Below are 24,206 nucleotides of genomic sequence, written 5' to 3'. Positions count from 1 at the left end.
ATGCGAAAACGTTTGCCGTGTGAAAAATCAAGGAGCGTGCGATTTTTCGTTAACGAATCTCGCCTAAGGGAACCTCTCTGCGGAAGGATTCAAGTTCGCTTCGAGGAATCCGCAAGATGGTTTCTCTCCCGCTTCCAAGTCAGCGGAACATGACGCTGACATTGTTTTTCGCGCTAATGTATGCATTGACTTTGCGCGCGTTGGATATACATTAGCGCTGAATCAGTATCAAGTGTATGCACGGATCCTTCACCCCGCACGTTCGATACATCAACCGAGCAATTATACACGTCGTACTATATCGTCGATATCTCTCTCTCGTTTACGCTATTTTCTTCCCGATCCCGATATAACAGAGCTTCGCGAGATACGTCAGAGCATAATAATGCACGCGCGCGTGGGAGAAGAGAGAGATGGAGAGCTAGAGAGCGCGGGATCATCGGGGCAACACCGGGAACCTTATCGGGGAATTGCAAATAAAGGAATCGCGCGGTCCGCAAATAACACTGGGGCACTCAGTCAGTCACGAGAAGATCCATAAACAGAGCCGTTGTTATCCACATTTTTTCATCCAGCGTTCTCTCTCTCTCTCTCTCTCTCTCTCTCTCTCTCTCTCTCCCTCCCTCTTCCTTTCTTCCTCGGTATGAGAATTTTCGCCGACAAAAAAACACGTTTATTGCTCTTTTCACACGCGTTTTAATGTCAAATCGCGGCGCAAATGATGCCTTATCGCAGTCGCGAAAAATGCGTCCTCGCTAATTACAATTGAGTTAAGCGCAAAGTCTAGCTCTCTCTCGCCTTAAATGTGCGTCCACGAAGGCGAGACCTGTTGCTTTATTTCATTGGATACCGCGGAGCATCCCCTTGTCAAAAAGGTATAGAAAGTGTCTAAGAATTGTATTGAAAAATCTCCACGAAAGGTAGCTTTTAGCATTTTGAAAGTATTTTAATGAAAATTCAAGGATTAAATATTAAATTGGAAGTGAAAAGCTCCGATATTCAACATCTAACTAAGTGAGGATAAACTATTTTTTATATTATATGTTAGTTATTTATTTCGAATACTTCGGTCCTAGTTTTGTGGACCATCTTCAGCAAATATTAATCGATTTGATCAAACAAAATTGATTAAATTGATCAAAAATAATTCGTGTACTATTTATTTATTTATTTAATTAGCCTGTTTGTCCTTACTTAGAGAATGTTACTTTTTATGAGGAATATTTATACACGATGGAATATTTTGTTGATGATTTTAAGACACTAATTAATAAGAAGCTTTCTTAAAGACGTTTTTAATCAGAGAAACGAGCACGGAAAAAAATATTGACCACCATAGCTAAATTTTAGCTGTCTCTATATATTACATTACGCCTGAAATTTAGTTACCATGCTTAAATTTTAACTATGGTAGCTAATATTTTTAAGCTATAATTATCAGAGAATTTTCCGTTAATTATAAGTTATTAAAATAAAATTATAGAGTTAAAATATAGACATAGTAATTAAATTTCAATTAAAATTTAGCTAAAATTTATGCATGGTAACTAAATTTTAGGTGTTAATATAGGGACAGTTAAAATTCAGCTATGATGGCTAATATTTTTTGTTCCGTACACAGTTGGAAAATTTGTGTTTTCTTGTTAAAGATTGTGTTAATTTAACATATTGCTGTTATGTTAATCGAACTCAAATGTTAAATTATTAAAACGACAAGATTTATCTGTTAAAAAATTTACAGAAAGAAAATGTTGATTTTATTTTAAAATATAAATGAGGATGATAAAATGTAAAATTAACATATTTCTAAGTTGATTTTTACATTAAACCTATGTTAATTTTATACAAAATTTATTTTAAGTTTACTTGAAGTTTGCATTTATTTCATATTAAAATTAATAACAGTATTCGTATCACCATTTACATATTATCCATATTATGTTAAATTAACACAAAAATTTCTGTGGACCGTTTGGGACATATATGCACGGAGAGAATTTTCTCATAGTATTTACCCTGAAAATCATGGCAATCGTGGGACAATTTATGAGAATTTGTCTGACTAATATTTATCACAATAAAAATAATATCTATTACAATAAAATATAAAATATGTTTGATTAATTTTACTATGCAGTTTAGTAGTTTCACACCATATTGTCCCACACGATTACTATGATTTTCAGGGTAAATGCTAAGAGAAAATTCTCTCTGTGTGGGTATTTGTTAAATTTTTCAACGGTGCAAGTCAGTCGGCGTCAAAGTCGGTGTTGAAATAATGACTCAAAACGCGCGTTTGAGGGGAGAGAGCGGAGTTTACGCACTCCCGGTGATACGGGAGTCGGTTGTAGTATACTATATCTCTCGAAGTCGACGAGAGAGGAGACGAGCGCGCGCGCTAAGTGTTAAGATAAGAGAGAACCTATTATACTCCGCGTGCTCGCGGTGCGCGAAATTGTTGCCGCGAACGTCTCCCAGAAGAGAGAGAGAGAGAGACGCAGAAAGGCCCCTTTTTTAATCCTCCTCCCTCTCGGTGCAGGGATTCGACTGGAGGATGCTGCTGTCCGGAGCTGCGGCGGCGCTGCTCGCGATCCTGGTACTGGCTACCGGATACAGACCATCCTGGTGGTCCTTCTGGACCAGAAACTACAAGGCGAACGTCGGTGAGTTGAGAATCCTCCGAGAGAGAATCTCTCTCTTTCCCAGAGCTCTTCTCGGTATCACTTGGTCTCGCGATATCGGTCAATGGCACCGTCCATCCTCCATCTTCCTTTCCTCCCCTATAATCATTTTTATCGTTATCGAATGTTATTTACGAACGCTCCAGGCTCGAGTTTAAGAAATCACGCATTTCCCAATTGATAACGAATTCAATGTACAACGATGTAGAGCGCAACAATGTCACGATGTTACACATCCACGACTCCTCTCTCTATGAGGCTTCTTCGAGAGCGAGAGAAATTCGAGTGACAGATGATAAGGAGAAGCAAGATTATTTTTTTATAATTAACTTGTTTTTTCTCTCGAACGCAATTGCTCCGAAATTCCTCTCGATCGGTGCTTGAAAAACCTGATGAAAATTCTTTTCGCAGACGCGGGCGACAATGGCAGGAAATTCAAGACCGCACGTGATGTCCCGGGTCCATTCGCTCTGCCGATTCTTGGGACCAGGTGGATATATTCGCGCTTTGGCTACTACAGCCTGAACAAGATCCACGAGGCGTATATAGGTAAGGAGTTTGGCCTTTGCTCTTTTATTCAAGACAGCGTTAGACTCTTTCTTTGACCGCGACTTTGGTGCTAATGATATCTCAAGGTTGCGAGAGAGAGAGAGAAAAAAGGAGGGGAACGAAGGGATTCATTATGTGCTAATGTGTTCGACTCCAAATTAACAATTTCGATTAATCGCGTTATATATGCGGGGGGTCTTCCCCTTTACAAAAGGTCGCGCGATTCTAAATCGGGATGGCGGGTAAAACGTGTGTCGATCTTTTCAGAGGGTCAGGGTCAATGATACTCTGTCAATCTTATCGCGGTGAGTTCGCTGTAATCGCGGGCGAAAGAGGAAAAGAAGGGGACAAACCGAATGACAAGAAGAATCCTATATTTACGTCACGTCGAAAGTTGCTTATGTCACGTTACGATATATATATAATTGGATTCGCGAGAAAATTATTTATGCAGAAATGCATCGAATTTAATTGACGAATAAATTATGCATTATCAAAATTGCGCAACGCTGATAATTCCTGGTTGATTCTCTCGAATCAATAACATATTTTCCTTCGTCCACTTTATATTCGTTCCCATAAAATGTCTCGATACGTACTTATTAAAAAAAAAAAAAAAAAAAAAATGTCGAAAAATTATAATCGCTTGACCTAGTCCTTGTCTAAACTCGACTGAAGACAAGGTACCAAGATGATTCAATTAAAACAGGATCTCTTCCTTTTTGAAATCCGGAGTAAAAAATTACTCCGTTTACGAGAGAGACACGCTCCTTTTTTTTCTCTCTCGTCGATATGTGGTATTTTAATATAGCTCGTTATCCCGTGATTCAAGAGTAGATCTGAATCGGCGATTCGGGTCGTTGTGCAAAGAGGAGGCGCTGGGAAACTGCTTCGTGGTGTCTGTGTTCGCCCGTCACGACATCGAGGCTATCCTCAAGCGGGGCTCGCGATACCCGCTTCGTCCTCCGCAGGAGGTCATATCCCACTACCGGCGTTCTCGGACCGATCGTTACACCAACCTTGGTCTGGTCAATGAGTGAGTATAGCCTGCCGCTCTCCGATTACGCGGTATCGAGGTCAAGTTTAAGGTCGCCTCGTGCAACTTTTCGGTTCGCATATATCCCGAACTTACGTATACGTTATACCAGATGATCGCCTGGAACGAACCAGTAAATTTAGTTCGTCTTTTCATTATAAAAAAAATTTAATTTAAAAAATTGCGAATCACTCTATTTACGTCATTTTTTAAATTTATATTTATTTTAATTATTTATTGATTTATTTTGATTACTTATTAGAATTATTTTATTTATTTATTTTTTACTTTTATTATTTATTAGAATTATTTATTTATAAGAATTCTATATTTTTAGGAAATAAATAATAGATATAACGAAAAGAAATTGATATAAATTTATTTAATGCTCTCAATCTGATTTAATTAATTAATTCGCGAGAGAATCAATGATGATCTAATACCTATATGACAGATATTGGTTCCTCGAATCGCTTAGGGCTTTTTATAGAACAATCGCGAATAATCAATGATTATTATTCTTAATAGGCAAGGAGCTACGTGGCAAAAGCTTCGCGCCGCCTTAACTCCAGAACTCACCGGAGCTAATACCGTACGCGGTTTCTTCCCGGCACTCAACATAGTCACCGACGGATTCATCGACCTAATCCGCAAACGAAGAGCGGATTTTACCGTGAAAGGCTTCGAGGAACTCGCTTACAGAATGGGACTCGAGAGTAAGTCATCGACATGCTTTCTCGTATATATGGGAATCGTTGACGATTTCTTCATCTCTCTCGAACGATTTTATTGATTTTATTCAAACCACGCTACGTCTTCTTCAAGATTAGAATAACGCAGTTTCGGACCTGCAAGAAAATGTATTTTTCCTTTCTTTTTATAGAGAAAGAGAGAGGATAAAGCGCGCCTTGTTCGCTTTTATTAAATCCTGTCGCTGATAACGCGTTATCTCGTTCCGCAGGTACGTGTACGCTGATCTTGGGACGTCACCTAGGCTTCCTAGAATCAGATTCCAGCAGTACGCTCACAACGAGATTAGCGGAAGCGGTCAGGATTCACTTCATGGCCTCGCGCGACGCCTTTTACGGCCTGCCGCTTTGGAAGCTGCTACCGACATCCGCGTATAAGCAGCTAATAGAGAGCGAGGACACTATATACAAGTACGTCACGTGTACTTGTAATTGCTTATCATCATCTGTGCTACGCTAAATCGCCGATTCTCTCGCACAGTTGAATCGCCGAGAGAAAATTTTAAAGAATTTAATTATTTTTATAAATTTATTTTAAATTGCTTCAACTACAATTTTATTAAAATCCATAAAGAGATTTAACTAGAATGAAGAGAATTTAAAATAAAATAAAATACGAAATACGTTTAAAATTAATAATTCGCTACTACTTATTGTCTCTTTTTTTTTTTTTTTTTCTTAGTATTATCTCGGAGCTCGTGGAAGCGACTGTGTTGGAGAAACAAAACGACGCTAAAGACGAATCCGTCGAGGCTGTATTCCTGTCTATTTTACGGCAGAAAGATCTCGACATGAGAGATAAGAAGGCCGCCATAGTGGATTTCATAGCGGCAGGGATACACACAGTGAGAAAACCACGTTGTACTAATTATAATAGTTGACTGGCACGGGTTTGTTAGATTTAAGCTACTTCTAGTATTATATAATTTGTGAGACTATATAGAAAAAAAATTAATTTTATATATTTAATTTATAATAATTTATTTCTGAAAAAGTTGTGATCTCTCTTTCGTAAGACGACTTTCTAACTAATTTTTTGTCCGATCTTCCGTCTTTCTACATTGTCTTCTTTTTTTTTTATTGTTGACTATATCATTTCGGATTGTCAATCGCGATTACTACTACAGGGTTAAAGACACAGTCGTTGGACGTTTGCAGCTAGGCAACACGCTGGTGTTCCTTTTCAATTTGATCGGCCGTAATCCCGAAGTGCAGGAAACCCTTTACAAGGAGGCGCAGTACCTGGCGCCTCCCGGTTGCGATATCACGGAGGGCAATCTCCGAGGGGCCAAGTATTTACGCGCCTGCATCAATGAATCCTTCAGGTAGTCTCATAGTAATTAATAATAATTTAATAAAATTGTTTAAAAGAATTTTATAAGAAAAATCCCTCTAAATATGACTTATATACGTTCCAGAATTGTGCCCACGACACCCTGCATAGCCCGTATACTGGACGAGCCTATAGAACTGGAAGAGTATCGCCTCGATCCCGGAGTAAGTTTCAACATTATCTGTATACGAATTTCTGGGAGGGTACAATTCATTTTCGTCGAATTTCAGACAGTGGTGTTGTTGCACACGTGGATAGCAGGATTGAACGACGACAATTTCAAAGACGCGTCCCAGTGCCTGCCGGAGAGATGGTTGAAACCTAATATGAATCCACACTCGCCTCTACTGGTGGCTCCCTTCGGCGCCGGCAGAAGAATATGTCCGGGAAAACGTTTCGTGGATTACGCGCTGCAGCTTATTCTGGCAAAGGTGCGGCAAAGTATACAAAGAAAAGAATCTAGGCAAATTTTTATATAAATATATATAACAAGTATTGGGACTAATTTATGTATATATATATATGTAAGTTACACGAAAGAGAGAGATTGTGCCCTTGTTGGTTAATTGATTTTCATTCAGATCGTTCGTGAATTCGAGATCGTCGTCGAGGAAGAGCTCGACTTGCAGTTTGAGTTTATCCTGGCGCCGCAGAGTCCCGTATCCCTCGGATTCCGGGATCGTATATCGAGGGCCGAGATGACCTGAACAATCTTACTCGCGTTTTCGTCGACGAACGTTTATCGAACAATGAATGTTAATTGAATGAACGAATGGATAGGTTCGATGTTCGATTATATTGCGTCGAGCGGGGCTTCGCACGTGCTTCGCTCCGACGACTTCCGGGTCGGCGCTCCTCGTTTTTTTCATCGATTGATTTCCGAGCGTTAGATTTTAGCGTTTGTGTATTATCTGTAAGATTCTTTTTAATTCGTTGAAAAGGAACTCCGTTCGTCCATCGAGGGAGGGGGGGGGAGGGTATTTGTCGTTACTTAATGTTGTAATATTTATATCTAGTTGTAAGGGAAGCGTAAACAATCGGGATCCTCTTACCTTTTAAGACATTGACGCATATTGCTTGCAATGCCCCGTATTATCGTGTGTCACTTTTTTCTTTCTTATAATATGCTATAAAATGAAATTTATGTCAAAACTCTCTTGCCATGTCGGGCAAAAGTGTTACTTCGCACTCGTAATAAAATAATTAATTAATTAAAAAAAAAAAGATGGGGTGGAGAAGGCGGCAATGCGAATGCAAATATGCTCGCGGGTTTCTTAGTCACCCCATTTAGTTTTATCCACGATAACTATAATAATAATAATTAATAAAATAGTCAATGTACATATAGTATATATACAAACGCATGCAAAAAATGTTGATCTCGTATTTGTTACACAAAAAATTATATATATATATATATATATATATATTTATATATATAGAATATAATTATATATATATATATATTATATGTAATGTTCATTTATTTAATATAACGTGATATTTATTTGAATTTTCTTTGTCAAAGCTTGCCAGAGTCATTTCGTACAACTGTGTCGAGATCTTAATAATTGGGGTGACCGAGTTATCCCGCATCGTATAATCATAAGATAAATTACACGCCCCTTTACGGAATTATATCTTGTCAACGACGTAGAGAAAGCGGCAGATTTAATTATATAATTTATATAGTTATTTATTTTTCTCTTTAAGCTGCGCGCGCGTATATATTTTCCGTTTACAGTGAAAGTAAGACGATCCCGATGTGTTGCCTATCGAATGTGCGCACCGATTGACTAGCTGTGGCTGAATGTTATATTTACGTTACCGTACGAAAGATTTATACGCAACGTAATCCGTTGACTATCGAAAAAAAATTCATTTTTTTTTTCGAATTATTTACGCTTTTTAAAAAGCGTCGGTGCCGAATTATATAATACTTTATTAGAGAGCGATCTCATTAAACATCTCTGTCTCTAGTTTTTTCGCGCAGTTTTTTCATGCAATTTGAAAATGGATCGTTGATGAAAATGATCGTTGATTTATACACTTGTACATAAAATATGTAGATATTTCTTGTTAAAAATATAATGCGTAAAAAAAATATATATATAAAATTGTGAAATATATATGAAAATTAAATGTTTGCAAATCTTATTCGGCAAATCTCGTTTTTTTAAAAAATACTTTCTCGCATTAAAGTATGTATAGTTAATTGTAAATTTATATTTAAAATATAACGTTGCGCGTGTCTATTCCTTCGATCAAATTTCGAATTGTATTATATATATAATATATACCATCAATGTAAATGTCTGTTAATTTATTGTATCGGACATATTCTACAATATAATATATTTATCTTTGTGTTAACGCGGTAAGAAAGAATTACAATATTTCGTACGTATTATATTAGTCGCGAATATATGTTACATGTAATTTTATAAATATATTCTAAAGAAAAACTAGAAGGAAAACTCCCGCAATTTGGCGTCAAACATAAAGTTCGGGGCGTTCCTTAAAGTTTCCTTGGTCGCGCGTGATAAAGCTGAAGATAAATTTGATTATCTTTCTCTTAAATCGAGAAATTTTTGCATTGTTTGGTAGTGGCGTAGTAAACTAGAATAATCTTACTTATTTTGGCTTAACACTGTGAGACGATGTAATATATAAGCGAGAATAATAATAATAATAATTTTTATTACGCAAAATAAGCTCTGCGAGCTCTGTATCTGATACCGTCGATCAGCTGTTCAGCTGTCACTCGCTGATTTTACATAACGCTGCTCGATTTGTTACTTTTCTAATTATAATTGTTAAACGAATAGACTTTCTAAATTCTCTAGGCAACGTTACAAGTACGGTCTGTTTTAGGACACTTTATTTGACCATAGCCTTGATACTCTTCGGAAGGTTCTGTATGGAACCCTTGTTAACGCTGGCAGCTGTAGGCCGCATAAAGCTGTGACTTTTCGACCCAGCTCGCGGCTGGATCAATCTACTCCTCGTACTAGACATCTTGTCACCCGTCGCTGATCGATTTCCTACGATCGACTGCTGACCGATGCTGCTCCCGCTGCTGCTGCTGCGCGAGGTGATGGGTCGACTCCTCGTGACCTTTGGTATGTCAGACGCTATCTGTATAATTTCAATGAAATTTAAAAACTTGCTCGATCAAAAATTTTATCATCTAGATATATTTTTTCAAAAACTTTTTCTAGAAATTATCGAAACTGGAATTCGGGTACCAACCTCTGGGGCATTTCGAAGACTTCTAGCTGTCGGTCCGATGCTGCTGCCGCTGCTGCTGCTCCTGCTGGCGGGTATCCTGCTGACGCTCACCTGACGAGGACTCAGGCGTCTCTTGTCGACGACGTTCTTCGGCGGCAGCGGGCTGCTCGACGGGCTGCTCTTCCTGAGGTCGTTGGTGAGCGCGCGGATGGCCGAGGTGTAGCCACGCAGATGAGCGTGATTCGCGCCCAGATTACGTACCGTATTCACGGACGTAGCGCTGTTCAGGGAGCTCCGCGAGCTGCGCAGGCTGCTCCTGGAACCGGAACGTTGCACCTCGTTCCTCAACGGAGCTCCTGGATTACCCGGCAACGATTGGCCAACGTTCGAAGTCTTCTTCAGGGTCTTCTCGGTCTTTCTTAGCGCGGATTCACGTTTCGCGCTCGCGGCGCGTGTCGGTAGAAAGCTCGATTTTTCCGACGCGCTTCTCGCGGTCTCCTTCTTGCCGAAAACCTTGCCCGAGCCCGGTTTCGTTAACTTGTCGACGGACAAGGATCTTCGATTGCCGCGGCTATTCAAGTCGTCGTCGTCTACTATCGTCTTCGTGATGCTTCGTCGATGCTGGTCCCCACTGTAGCTCAGCTCCGCCGGCGAACACCTCGTCGAGTCGTGCGTATCCGTCTCGTAATTGCCCGAGGACGTCTCCTGACTCAGAGTTTCCGAAACGAGGCTCTGCGTCTCCTCGAAGCCTTCGTCATTCAGCTCCTGATCTCGGGTGACCTTGCCGGACGAAGGCGGCGGCGACGAGGTCACGCTTATGTCGGGGATGAATCTGCTGCGGAACATAGAGTTCTCCATCTTCGATCGAACGTCCTTCTCCAGGTTTCCTTCGACGCTCCTCGGGTCTCCTGTGCGCTGCTCGTCTTCCGTGATTCTGGACGCGTCGTCTCGCTCGTGCAGCGAGTTCTCGCTTCGGAAGCTGCTCCTGCTCGACATCTCCTGCTCCCGGTTCACCTGGCTGGGTGGATTGCTGGTCAAGCGAACCGCCTCCTTCACCTGGCTCGGATCGATCATACTCCGATGACGCTCGCGACTCGTCACCGCTCGCTCCGCAAGCACCGCGACGGGCTCGCGAGGTCGCGACTCTTGCATCACCGGGCTCAACACCGTGTTGGTCACCGCCACCACTGGCGGTGGAGGCTGACTGATCGGCAGCCTCGAGGTTCTGTGGCTCGTCGTAGTCACCGTAGCCGGCGTCTCCGTCGTCGTCGTCGAGAGACGTTGCAGATCCTCGCCGGAGCGCGCGATCTCCGCCAGCGCGGCGTCAATGTCGCGCGACGACGACGAGGCAACGACGTCGCGCCGCTTTAGCTTGTCCTGCCAGATACGCAGCATGTCATCCTCATCCTCGCGAGTACTTTCGTTGGCCAAAGCGAGGGTGCTGGGCCGCTGCACCGCCGGCTTCTCGTCGCAGACCAACTCGGGACTCGACGTGTCCTTGTCACCCGCCGAATCCTGGGTCTTCTTGTATCTACGGGTACGACGCGTCGCCGAATACCTGTCAAAGTTGCCTGAACAAAATTGTGAGCACGATTATCCTCTGATTCTATTAATATAATATTATTTTAATAATATATTAATATATATTGTAATATAATATATATAATATTGTATTATTATATAGATAATAGATATCCCTCTTTCTCTTTTAGCTTACCGGTACCGAGATCCGAGGTGATGGGTTTCAGGATCGCAGTCTTTATTTCTCGACTCTGGAAGGAGCCGTTGCAACGTTCTCTTTTGCAGGGCTCCTTCTCCACGGGTTTCACCTCCTTCGGAGGACTAAACAGCCGTCTTGTCGCCGGCGGCGTCTCGATGTTGTCCGAATCAATCTCGATCTTATCGCTGATTCTCTCCTCGTCCGTGGTTTTCTTGCCGAGCTTCGAGAATCGCCGGGTTGCAGGCGCTTGCGATCCGGTATAAGGTTGCCGGAGATAGATCGTCAGTTCATCCTGAGTGTCTGTATTTACAGTGTCGCTGAGCTTGTTCTTCTTCCTGTCCTCTTCTCTGATCGCCTGATAAACATATCGTATTGAATTCAATCTTTTAAAACTTTATAACGTTGCTAAACATTTTTCTTGTGCCAAAGATTTTACTTAGATAACTATTATATCTATTTATTATTAAATTAAGAGTGTATCTCTCTCTTTCTCAAAGAATTGCATTTACCTGCAGTGTGCTCGGGACGAGAGCGTTCTCCGTGCTGTGTCTCGATCTAAATCTACGGGAATAACGCGGATCAGTCTCTTCCATACTATTTGGTACGTTCAAGCTCGACTTTCGCCAAGGAGACTTGTCCTGCGACGAGAGCGGTTGAGCTTCTGAAACGGAAATATGCGCTTGGTAAGCTTGTTGAGCGTATAAAATAATACGACAATAAAATTGCAAATGAATTTAATTCTTTCGACAGTATACGCAACGAGAGAACATTCTTTGGACATAATTCACGGAAATGTTCACCTTCAATGGCCTCCATCGTGCGCATCACGTCCGTTTTTTCGACGGACGGTCGCCAGTCGTAAACCTCAGAGAATTCTTCGTGCACGGATCGATCCTCCGTCGAAGGGTTCATCGCGCCTTTGCCTTCGCTTTCTGTGGAGTCGGAAGGTATTTCGCATTTAGATCCAAGTTTAATATTTACGTAAAGCGAGGTCTCCAGACACTCACCCGAGTCTTCGAAGGACCGTCGGTTCGCCTGGTGCAGTTGCTTCGCTCTTTTCTGAAGCTGCTCGCCCACGCGATCCTCCTTCTCGTTCTCCGATAGCCACGCCTCGATCTTTTGCCGCCAGGCTTTCCTGATTGATGATATATAAATAAATGAATTAAACTCTTGTTACTTTTTTCAAGTCATGAAAATAACAGCAAAATCGCTTTTCAGGTAAAAATCCATCACCCACCCGGTCGGCTTCGCTTCCTCTTCCTGCAGGAACGGCTTGCTCTCCGCGAGGGGGGACGGCGAGCTCGGTCGTTCCCGATCTCCCGAAAAATCGGCGTTCAAGAGGTCCCCTCTACGCGACTGTCCGCGAGCTCTTCGCGCCCACGATCGATCTTCGGAAAAAATATAGATTTAAAAAAAATAATAATCTAATTAAATTTAATTAAAAATTAATTAATTAAATTCATCTATGTCAACTAGCGCAAATTAGATACCTAAACTTCCCCACGATTTTCTCTCCCGCGTATTGTCCTGTCCGGATGTTCGCAAGAAATCCATTAGATTCCCGTCGTCATCCTCACAGGGTATTCTGCTTCTGCGCCGACGAAGCGTGCCATTCGGCGTGATATCTGTCAAATGGAAGAAATAATTATACCTCGTGGAATATATACTTCAATTATACATATTCCGGCTGATTATGAAACGTGTGAATTGTAAAGAACATGAAGAGAACACGCGAGTCGGAATTTTTATTCCTGAAAACTCGATCAAACTAATAATGCATCGTCTTGTTCGGCAAAGAATGAACTCTTTAATAGCTTCTTTTAACACGCGCATATGATACCTGGCGAGTACGTGTCCTCTTTGGTAGACTGTTGATCAGGACCGCCCGAACACGATCCTAAACGACGTCGGATGCTGGGCGATCCGACGATGGAGACGTCCTCGTCTGACGTGACGCCGCTATTCTGCAATCTTCTCACCTGCAAACGTCGAAGATCTTTTATTCTGATCGTATACAAAATTAAAGGACATATGTGTATTTAGAGCAGACTAATAATTTATGAATTTTATAGAGATACTTGATTACAATAATGTTTTTGTCGATTAATTCTATATAATTATAATATGTAAAATTATACGAAACTAATTTTTTACTTTTGTCCGAAGCGTCTATTCGTATTTAAATTTACACCGGTTACAACGAGATGTTAAGTAGATGCTAAGCAGATGGCAAAGTACCTTGGCCTCGCCGCGACCGTAATTTCTCTGAGGTAAACCGGTGTGAAGCTCGAACAGCCCGTAGTCCATCAAATTGGACTCGGATTCCGAGCCTGGTGTCTCCACTTGATTGCTCACTGCGGATTGGACGAACGCACATTTATTAAAAGAACAGGAAAAAAGAAGAAGAGAAGAAAGCACACTGGGTGTTGCGAAGACTAAACATTTATCAATCTTTAAGAATACTTTGAAGCGCACCAGGTACATCGTCGCTTGATGAAAAAAAAAATGTACTCACGCAATCGTTTTCTCGCTAACAGCTGTTCCTCGCGTTGCTTGCGACGTGCCAGGACCTGCTCCTCCTGAATGCGCCGCCTCTCGTTTTCGGCGATCGCCTGATTAAACTTTTGACAAAACTGATGGAATATCCTGAAGCACTCCTCGATCTTGAACGCGCTCGTGTCCTCGCAAAAGAATTCCGCGAGCGATCGTCTCACTCCCTCGAGCTCTTCCATGTCCCTCTTCAACTGCGCCATTTCTCGCTCGGCCATCTGCGGAAAAGAAATTTCACACATTCACGTATGTTTTAATTATTTTATTTTCTTTTTTCTTATCCCATGTGTATTGCGATATTTATTTAGATTTATTTATTTACATTTCTTACCTGAAGAAACTGTGCCATTTGTTCCTGTATATCGCTTTCGGTCGAGGAGAGCTGAATTTGGCCTTTGATCTTTTTGATCTTCGTGTCCAAAGTGTTAAATTCGTTGGTAAGTTGCTCGATTGTCGTTCTTGTACAGAAAATTGTTTATCATAAAATTTATATATATATTTTTTTTTTCTATACAAACATTATATATAATACTATAATAATTCCTCACTTTGTCGCTGCTTCTAAGGCAGTCATGTTTTTTGTGAAATTTAACAGATCCTTCCGTTTTCTTTCGGCTTGCTAAAGCAACATGCAATCAAAATTATGTATCTATTGTATATAAAATCGACAAAAAAAATTAATCTGCATTTTACCAATGCCACGTAATGTATCAGATTCATCCCCGGCTTGTTTGCACGAATTTCCGTCAGCTTCTGCAACGAGGAAAGCTTCACGCCTGCCGCATTGCCAGCGTAACCGCCCTGCAAATATATATAAAAATATAATAAAATTCGATATATTCGATTGTCAGAATTTATTCGTTTATCGGCGACAAAAAAATACGTACAGAGTTGAGAAAGTTTCCGGCGACCAAAACCATATACAGTACTTCCTGGAGAGGCTTGTTCGTCATAAGGTCTTCGCCGGCGAGTATCATCGAATTGATACTTGGCTCCAGGTAGCTCATATTCGCGGCGAATTCTTCCTTCAGCAGCATGCACTCAATGCGCAGCTTGTAACTATATGTATCAATTAAAATGGATATAATTTACTTTGTGTATATTATAATTCATTATAAATAAATTATAATAAATAAATAATAAATTATATATATATAATTTATAATATTAATAATATATATTATTATATATATTAATATAAAATATTAATATAATATTAATATAATAAAAATATTAATATAATAAATAATAAATATAATAAATTATATATAATCCATTTCATTAAATAAATAAATAAATAAAAATTATATATATATATTTTAAATTATGTATTAGATAATAATGTCAAACTATATTACTTTGGCACTTGAATAAGCTGCAGGAAGAACTTCTCGGCATTACCCAGCTTCGACTTGTCGCCGTCGAAGCTCTTGAGCATCTCGAGCTCATCCACTTCCGGCAGGATCTTCAAAAGTCCACGCAGTTTCTCCGCGCCGATGTCGTCGTGGCCGCCTTCCTTGATCAGCTGGATTATATCCTCGTTCGAACTAAAATCGAAAATATCAAAATAAGTATTAATATCTTTTTTTTAGTTTATAATAATAATATAACATTTTCACACTATAATCTCTTCTCTTTCTTATCGTACCTTCGGAATTGCTTGAGGAAGATGTTAACGTTCAAGCTCCTTTTTCCGTCGAGTAACGCAATCTGAAATTGCAATCAAAAGAATAATTAATACACACAAGACTTTCAATATATATACTGCAAAATAAAAAGATAGCAGAAGCACCGACCTCCGTCGGTTCTCGACGACGTCGTTCGACGTCGACGCCGGTGCCGCACGAGGACGAGCAGGTCGTCGGTGGCATCAACGGGGGCACTTGTTGACAGAAGAGGCCCTCCATCTCGGCCCAATCCAGGTCCGCCATCGGCGAATTCTGATGCTCGTTCGCCACGAGGGACCAGATGTTTCGTTTGCCGATCACCTGGTAATCGATGCGATAAAGGAATGAGAAAGAAAGGTCTCTCTTTCATTATTCACCCCTCTTTCTCCTTTCTCACTGCAGACCTCACCTTATGATTGGGTATCTTGTTCCAGTTGATGGTCTTCATTTTCGTCCTGGGGGCCGGAATCTCCTGCTGCGGCAGCAGTCTGGCGTGATTGCTGGGGGGCTCGGGGGTGAGTGCGCGCGCGACAGGGAGCACTCGCAAGGGGGGCGGCATCGGGGGCTCCATCGGCGCGTCGGCGACGTTGACGACGTTGACGAAGAGCGGCGGAGGCGGAGGTGGCGGCAAAAGGACGAAACCACCGCCGCCAGAACCTGGCGGACCTGGTGGACCAGGTGGTGCCGCCGGAATCGGGGGTGGCGGCGGCGGCGGCGGCGACAGGGGCCCCGTCGAACAGTTGCTGGCCGGCAGCGACGCTTTCCGCGACGTTCCGCACGTCTGATCGGCGCCGCGACAGTGACAGCATAGATTCGTCTGTAAGTAAGATTAATTTCTGATATATCTCTATTTTTAATCTTAATTTTCTCATGTTGATGGCCTCTCTGAGGATTTCCATAAGTTTAATTAACTAGAACAACACAAGCGCGCGCTACGCGCGCGCCATTCTTCGGTTTTATGTTAAAAAAAATATTTTTTTAAAAATAATATAAAATTTGTTTAAACTCGATTAATAGTTTTTCATAGAAATCAGCTGATTAAAGCGTTAATTTATTAATTAAATTTTTAAATAATATGATAAAAAATTAAAATAGTAATATGTTGTAAATAATATGTTATAATATCTTATTCTCGATTAATATTTTTTGATAGAAATCAGCTGATAACTTTCAAAACTATTAATCAAGTTTAAAGTATTATAACATATTATTTAAAATATATTAAAAGACATCAGGACTCTTTCTTGCGCTTATTCAGTGGCAGAATCTGCGAGAAAAATCAGTTTTCATATATTTTTGTTATTAATTTACAGATAATTATTAATGCAATTAACGTGCAATAATACGAGTCTTTTAATATCTTCGATAATTCATCTAAATTAATAGATTATATTTTGCGAAGAGATTTAACGAGCAATAATATATGTCTTATTGCGCTCGAAAAATCGTCTGAGTTAATAGGGGAACATATTTTGCGAAGAGGTATAAGTGTAGCAATATGTGTCTTTTCAGGTCCGAAAAATCATCTGAGTTAATAGGAATACATATTATGCAAAGAGGTAGATCGAAGTAACATCGGTAATAAAGGTTGGTAATTTATCGATAATAACGTCGATAATTTACCAACCTTCATTACCGACGTTACTTCGAACAACCTCTTTGCATAACATATATTCCTATTAACTCAGACGATTTTTCGGACATATTAAAAGACATTTATTACCGCACTATCGACACTACCTCTTTGCAAATTATATTCTCCTATTAACGCGGATGATTTTTCGAATATATTTATTGCTGCACTATCGACACTACCTCTTTGCAAATTATATTCCCCTATTAACTCAGACGATTTTTCGGACATAAATGACACATATTACTGCAGAGATAGTGCAGTCTGTTCTATAGTTATACATATATATATTTTTTTTTACATTATTACTTTATATTATTTGTTATATATTTTTACATTATTATTATTTTATATATTTTATGCATTATTTAAACAGATAAAAATAAGAATAATAATTAAAATAATTAAAAAATAATGTAAAGAATAATTATATTATTTTTTTTCGAAAAAGTAAAAGTTTGCGCAATTAAGTTATAGAACATTCTATATATAATTATAAAGTTTTTAACAAGATGATCTTGGAAATAATATGATTGATATGCTTAAAATAATCTAAATACAAATGCAATAAAAATATAAATGTGTACATAAATGTATATATATATAAATGCGTACATAAATGTATATATATATAAATGTGTACATAAATGTATGTATATATATATATAAATGTGTACATACATAAATGTATATATACATAAATGTATATATATATAAATGTGTACATAAATTAAAAAGTTAAATGTAAAACGGTGACATAAAATAATGTAGTAAATGTAAGTAGTATAGGTCAATAAAAGTAGTATAAATCAATAAAATATTAAAAGTTAATATTTATAATAATAAATAATAAGCAAAATTAATTAATTTGAAACATTATAATTAAGGGATTAAATGCAAAACAGTGATATAAAATAATGATGTAATCAATATAAGTGGTATAGGTCAATGAAAGTAGTGTAGATCAATGAAAGTAACAGAAGTTAATAAAAACACTATCAATCAATACATATAACAATAAATAATAAGCAATATTAATTAATTTTGACATCATAAATTAAAAAGTTAAATGCAAAATGGTGACATAAAATAATGTAATAAATGTAAGTAATATAGATCAATAAAAAGAGTATAAATCGATAAAATATGACAAGTTAAAATTTATAATAATAAATAATAAGCAATATTAATTAATTTGACATCATGATTAAAGGGTTAAATGCGAAACAGTGATATAAAATAATGGTGTAATAAATATACATATATATACGCGAAAAGATATAGCAGCGTTAAATTAATCATTTATGAGATATTGACGCTAAATTGAGAATAAAATAGTCCATTAATTTTAAAATGGAATCGCGCATAATTCTGTATTCGCAAGCTGCCTAAAAGTTGCCTCTTTTTTGCGATGTTGATTAGCTGCCTCAATTTGCATTGTAAATTATATTCATAACATCGAGAGGCTGTCATTGTGAGGGTTAGCAGTTTGACAGTTTGTCCAAAATAAAATAAAATAAAATAAAATAAAATAATAATATGTTTTAATACTTTAAATTCGATTAATATTTTTGACAGTTATTAGCTGATTTCTGCGTCAAAAAATATTAATCGCGGATAAAGTATATATACATATATTATATAACTATATATTATAACATATTATTTTATTTACAATACATTATTATAATTAAAATAATAATATATTTTAAGTAATATAATATGTTATAATACTTTATCCGCGATTAATATTATTGACAGAAATCAACTGATAACTATCAAAAATATTAATCGAGTTTAAAGTATTATAATATATAACATATTATTTAATTTAAAACATAAAAAATTATTTTATTTAATTTTATTTTGGACAAACTGTCAAACACACTGCTAACTCTCGCGATGACAGCTGCTCGATGCTATGAATATAATGCAGTAAATGCACAACGCGAATCGAGACAGCCAATTAGTATCGCAGAAAAGCGACAATGTCAATAACATGCCTTTTTTTAGAAAGGGATTATTATAGGGGTTATAGGGTTTATTTAATTAATTATACTTATTATTATATTTATATTTATTATTAGTTTCTTATTAATTAGTTCTATCGCGATATATATTAGTATAAGTTTAATTAATTTATTATTATAGGGATTTAAAACATTATTATAGGGTTTACTTAATATATTAATTATACTTATTATTATATTTAAACATACATTGTCTCATTCTGTATCATTTGTCTTTTTCGACTATCTAATGCAAATTTAGGACGCGCAGTAAAACAATCGAATCTCAATAATCTAGTGCAAATAAAATTTTCCGGCGAATCGGGTCCTTCGCAAAATTCTTTACGGAAGAAACGCATTTACGTGCGCGAGTGCACGCTTCGTGATTCATCGACATGAGGCGTGGTACGAGTTTCTTCTTTTATGGACTCGCGTCTTTCGGTCAAGTACGGTCAGAAAAGTAAAAGTATACACGACGGTTCTGTTGCACATACGTGTTGTTGTACGTGTTATATTAGTTTGCGTTAGCGCGGTTGACATTGATGACCATCCCGATGATCGCGAAATTTTCAACGATCTGATGTTGTAACACACGATGTAAACCGAGGTCCTCTTCGCGATTGCGTAATCGGCGAAAGTCTCATAACATTTGGAATCGATAAACTTGCCATCAGAACTCTTTGACGTGGAAGGGGATCATGTGTTTGTCTAATAATGCCCAGAAGCCCGAGATTGGAGAAGAGACGTTGCGAAACGTAAAGTCAGGAAACTTTCTTCGACTATTAGTAATTTGCGAAATGGAATATGAAGATGAAATGTCAAGTAACTCACTTGAAGACTGGGCGACCTCAACAATTTGGTGGCATCCTCGCGACTCTCCAGCAACGTGGCTCGGTGCACCAGAGTCTCGGCGATGTCCCACGCCAGATCACTGGCTGCGTCTTTCGGGTCCAGTCGCAACAGATGCTGCAGGACACTCAGAAAGGGTATCTCCTGCGGTGTGTCTGCAACCTGAGAGAGTATGCTGCGTTTTGTCAGACGTCTCGCTTAAACGCCCGCTCTATCAGTCTAGTCTCGGCGCTTCGAATAGCTCTTAGCCGATGATTGATCGGCTGACGTGGAGGTTCATAATAGCGCGAATCATCGACACGCTCTTATTTTAAAGAGACAAACGCTTTAAAAATAAAAAAAAATAAATAAAAAAAGAAGAAGAAACTCGTCAAAAATACTGGCGAACGAGGGAAATATTAGGAATGCCGGAAGTCACTCACTTGGCCGAGGATGGCGTAGAAGACGTCCACGTGGGAGGAGAGATCGATCCCGGGTGGTCCCTGATTTGCGAGCTCCTCGTCCGTCTCCCGTTGATCCTCGAAGGCGTCCAGCTGCACCCTCACGTCCGGCGCGTGACTCTTCCTGCAAGAACAATTCCTTGATCCCGAGGATAGATTTCAAGCCGAACAACACATAGAGTTGTCCGCTCTATTTCCGGCGCGCTCGACCGCGAGCTTTCTTTAGAAATTCAATTTCTATTTCGGTAAATTCTCTTCCTCCTCCTCCTTCGAGGCACATTTTCATATGTTTCCATCAGCGCGTTTAATTAGTATTAAAATTCATTCGCTTGTGATGGAATTTGGAAAATTTAAGACCAAGGTTTTACTGTCAAAAATATAGATATCACACACAAACGTCAGATTTTCTAGGTGAAAAAAATCACTGTCACACACAAGCGATTCACGAATTCCTCTGCGAAGCGTTTGAATAGTTCTGTGGACGATTTTGCCACCTCGAAGTGCACGTCGAAATAGTCGTCGAAGTTCTCGAAAGATCCTCACCGGTTCCAATAAATAGATCGAAATATACGAAATGCCAGAGAAAGAGAGAGAGAGAGACGGACTGGATCGCGAGAAATTTCAAAATGAAGATGCACTTGCGATAGCTTTTACTTGCAGATACATTATAATAAAACAGAAATAAATGCGTTTACGCATAAATTCCGAAAGAATGAGAAGTTTGACGGCGATCACAGTAGATGAAACGCGGAATGCGCGTACAGTAAATTAGTGATTAGAGTCTAGAGAACCGAGAGAGATGGAGGAGAGACAGACGCAATTAAGATTCAAACGGAGAGATAGGTCGAGCATCCAGAACAGTCTGGGAGAGACTTCCAGCGCGTGTCCTACCAAGAGTGCGTATACCAAAATACTCGTCGCGAGACGGTCCAATCCTGCCATCGATCTTCTCTACGAGCAAAACAGAAGCGGATAAAGAGAAGCACGAGAGAACACGGCCGTGACTCACGGAAAGCAATGCCAGCGTTGTTAGCACGGAAGAACAAAAGGAAGAAAAATGGAGGGAATTCTCTAAGACCGCGCGAGTCTCTTCTTGAGATACTTGAAATTTTTATGCGCCTCGCGCACTATAAATGGATATAAATTGGATGGATGTGTATGTATAAAATAAAAAAATATATTTTACATTCCAACAGAGTCGCCAAAACGCGAGAATAAACACCGATTTGGAGGCAGCATTCCTTCTATTTTTTTTTCTCGAATTATGCTACTAGAAATCTCAGTTTCACGAAGAATTATTATGTAATAATAATTATAAAAAATTATTCTTTTTTATCGTTATTATATTTATAATAATAATTATTATAAATATACTAATAATTATTACACAGAGAGAATTTTCTCTTAGAATTTACCCTGAAAATCATGGTAATCGTGGGACAATATGGTATGGAAAGAATATTATGAGAATCTCTCTGATTAATATTTATCACAATAAAAATAATAATATCTATCACAATAAAATATAAAATATGTTTAATGATTTACTATATAGTTTAGTAAAATCAATCAAACATTTTATATTTTATTATGGTAGATATTATTATTTTTTATTGTGATAAATATTAATCAGAAAAGTTCTCATAAAATTCTCTCTCTTCTCAGGGTAAATTCTAAGAGAAAATTCTCTCTGTGTATTATAAATATAATTTATAAATTAATTATAAATATAATAATTATAAAAAAGAATAATAATTAATAATATTTTTGACACCATCCAATGTGCGAGAAATATTTTGCTACACGTGACATTTCCCCTTTCTTTCTCTCTTTTTATTCCTTACCGCTGATGGGCGTTAAATGCATCATTGCAGAGATGAAGAAGAGAGAGATGATGACGACGACGTATATATACGAACGCGACGACGGCATTCGATCACACGGATGCGGAGAACGTGGAGGACTGATGCGTCGCGACGGCGGATGGATTTCTGGCGACGACGACGACGACGTCGTCGCAGGTGCATCGGGATGCTCTGGTGAGGAGTTAATTCGGGCCTCTCTCGGCCTCTCTATTTCCTCCCTTCGCGATTCCGCGACCCTTTTTTATTTCTCTTCCCTCCCCTTAATTTCATTCAAATGCTTCATATATTTTCTTCATCAATTAAAAAATCATTTGTTATAATTAAGATTATCTCTCTTCTTCTCTCTTTCTATTTCTCTCTATGTTCTCTCCTCTTCGTTCGCTGAAATTGTGCAGAGAAAAAGAGAGAAAGAGGTAAATTGCTCGGATATATAACTACACTGAAAGAATTTTCTCTTAGAATTTACCCTGAAAATCATGGTAATCGTGGGACAATATGGTATAGAAAGAATTTTATGAGAATTTCTCTGATTAATATTTATCACAATAAAATATAAAACATATTTGATTAATTTTACTAAACTGCATAGTAAAATTGATCAAACATATTTTATATTTTATTGTTAATAGATATTATTATTTTTGTTGTAATAAATATTAATCAGAGAAATTCTCATAAAATTCTTTCTATACCATATTGTCCCACGATTACCATGATTTTCAGGGTAAATTCTAAGAGAAAATTCTCTCTGTGTATGTATATATTTAGTTTTATTTCTCGTTCACATTGATAAGAGCATTATCTTTCCGATATTCCTATACGCGTTGAATTAATTCGTTAATTAATTGAATATTTTCCCTCGATATATCTCGTTCTTTGAAATAAAAAAAAAATTCTAATTCGATTGAAGCAACTTTTTCAAAAAAGAAACGATCGATGATCGGAGATATGTATATTACTAATTGTAAGTTTTTTTTTATAAATTTGTGTGATTTTATTCTTCGCACAGTGGAAGCAAATGATTAATAATCGCATGATTGCCTTGTACGCACGAATGTGTACTTTTAGCATTATAGTAGCGGCTGTTTGCTCAATAAAATGTGTACTGATAAGCGAATAAGTACACAATCGCGAAACGTTTAGCATTAACACCTTGAGAGATGTGATCAAGAATCTCGCTTTAAAAAAAAGAATACGATTTAATCTAAAATAACAATTATATTATTTTATCTCAATAAAAATCAGCAAAATTGCTTGTATACATCCCAAAACCATCTCAAGAGAAAATTCTTTGACTTATTTGACGATGTTTCCTTAACAAATTAATAAAAAAAATTTACTTTTAAAAAGACGTTCAATAGTTTTGGAATATTTTGTATAAGATAGTACAGAGATAATGTTTTATTTTCGTACACAAAAGCAAATCTATGAATTTTAGCCGTTCGAGAAATAATGATACGACAAGAAATTATTCGCGACTTGTTTTTATTTATTAGAATATTATTCGGATTATTTTGCATGCAAATGTGTGTCGATATTAAGATTCGGCATCATCACAACGGGACATCCTCCCTCGTTAATGAACCGTGAATCCTTCGTGTAATTATCTCTGATTACACGAAGCACGCGCAACATTAAAAAGTGGATATAATAAAGCGTCTCCTTTCGTTTTCACACATTTATTATTATTTTCATTATTATTCCACAACGTTAAGGTGTTAATTAATTAGTAAATATCGCGAATCCGGATAGTCATTGTAATGTACTCACCGTAGCTCGTTTAGAATCGGCAAGAGTTTGAGGCCTGAAACGAAAATCGCGTGTTGAGCTCTCGTCTATATAACGATGTAAACGCAAAATCCAAATTCGCAAATATTCATATATTTATTTTATA

The 24,206-nt window shown here is 38.1% G+C and overlaps 2 protein-coding genes across 9 annotated transcripts in view; one reads left to right on the top strand and one right to left on the bottom strand.

The window, feature by feature from the left end:
- Nucleotides 1-7,313, top strand: part of Shd (cytochrome P450 family 24 subfamily A member shade) — a 31,007-nt gene extending 23,694 nt beyond the window's left edge. For 5 of the 6 annotated variants that reach the window (XM_083034410.1, XM_083034414.1, XM_083034416.1 and 2 more), the window contains 10 exons: nt 2,540-2,663; nt 3,093-3,230; nt 4,068-4,266; nt 4,795-4,982; nt 5,228-5,426; nt 5,698-5,860; nt 6,174-6,340; nt 6,434-6,512; nt 6,579-6,779; nt 6,930-7,313. In XM_083034410.1, coding sequence (XP_082890536.1) covers nt 2,540-2,663; nt 3,093-3,230; nt 4,068-4,266; nt 4,795-4,982; nt 5,228-5,426; nt 5,698-5,860; nt 6,174-6,340; nt 6,434-6,512; nt 6,579-6,779; nt 6,930-7,055 — 1,584 coding nt within the window. In that variant the 3' untranslated portion in view covers nt 7,056-7,313. Of the gene's footprint in view, nt 1-785; nt 876-2,539; nt 2,664-3,092; nt 3,231-4,067; nt 4,267-4,794; nt 4,983-5,227; nt 5,427-5,697; nt 5,861-6,173; nt 6,341-6,433; nt 6,513-6,578; nt 6,780-6,929 lie in introns of those variants that run through there. The other variant, XM_083034411.1, reaches the window with a different exon arrangement.
- Nucleotides 7,314-8,656: 1,343 nt separating this feature from the next.
- Form3 (FH2 domain-containing protein formin 3) overlaps nt 8,657-24,206 on the bottom strand; it is a 30,978-nt gene continuing 15,428 nt past the window's right edge. For 2 of the 3 annotated variants that reach the window (XM_083034408.1, XM_083034407.1), the window contains exons 5-25: nt 24,083-24,116; nt 20,430-20,571; nt 19,990-20,169; nt 15,926-16,333; nt 15,646-15,837; nt 15,498-15,559; nt 15,208-15,396; nt 14,737-14,908; nt 14,543-14,650; nt 14,398-14,468; nt 14,181-14,307; nt 13,815-14,067; nt 13,538-13,653; nt 13,140-13,278; nt 12,790-12,924; nt 12,537-12,687; nt 12,100-12,434; nt 11,809-11,960; nt 11,297-11,654; nt 9,601-11,150; nt 8,657-9,486 (exon numbers count right to left, since the gene is read on the bottom strand). In XM_083034408.1, coding sequence (XP_082890534.1) covers nt 9,229-9,486; nt 9,601-11,150; nt 11,297-11,654; nt 11,809-11,960; nt 12,100-12,434; nt 12,537-12,687; nt 12,790-12,924; nt 13,140-13,278; nt 13,538-13,653; nt 13,815-14,067; nt 14,181-14,307; nt 14,398-14,468; nt 14,543-14,650; nt 14,737-14,908; nt 15,208-15,396; nt 15,498-15,559; nt 15,646-15,837; nt 15,926-16,333; nt 19,990-20,169; nt 20,430-20,571; nt 24,083-24,116 — 5,132 coding nt within the window. In that variant the 3' untranslated portion in view covers nt 8,657-9,228. The remainder of the gene's footprint in view (nt 9,487-9,600; nt 11,151-11,296; nt 11,655-11,808; nt 11,961-12,099; nt 12,435-12,536; nt 12,688-12,789; nt 12,925-13,139; nt 13,279-13,537; nt 13,654-13,814; nt 14,068-14,180; nt 14,308-14,397; nt 14,469-14,542; nt 14,651-14,736; nt 14,909-15,207; nt 15,397-15,497; nt 15,560-15,645; nt 15,838-15,925; nt 16,334-19,989; nt 20,170-20,429; nt 20,572-24,082; nt 24,117-24,206) is intronic. The other variant, XM_083034409.1, reaches the window with a different exon arrangement.

Source organism: Prenolepis imparis, unplaced genomic scaffold, assembly GCF_030444845.1.
Source record: "Prenolepis imparis isolate NDT839.2.m4 unplaced genomic scaffold, iyPreImpa1.0 SCAF_3, whole genome shotgun sequence".
NCBI classification, from domain to species: domain Eukaryota; kingdom Metazoa; phylum Arthropoda; class Insecta; order Hymenoptera; family Formicidae; genus Prenolepis; species Prenolepis imparis.
Note: the sequence above shows the minus strand (reverse complement) of the source record. Positions and strands in the feature narration are given on the sequence as shown.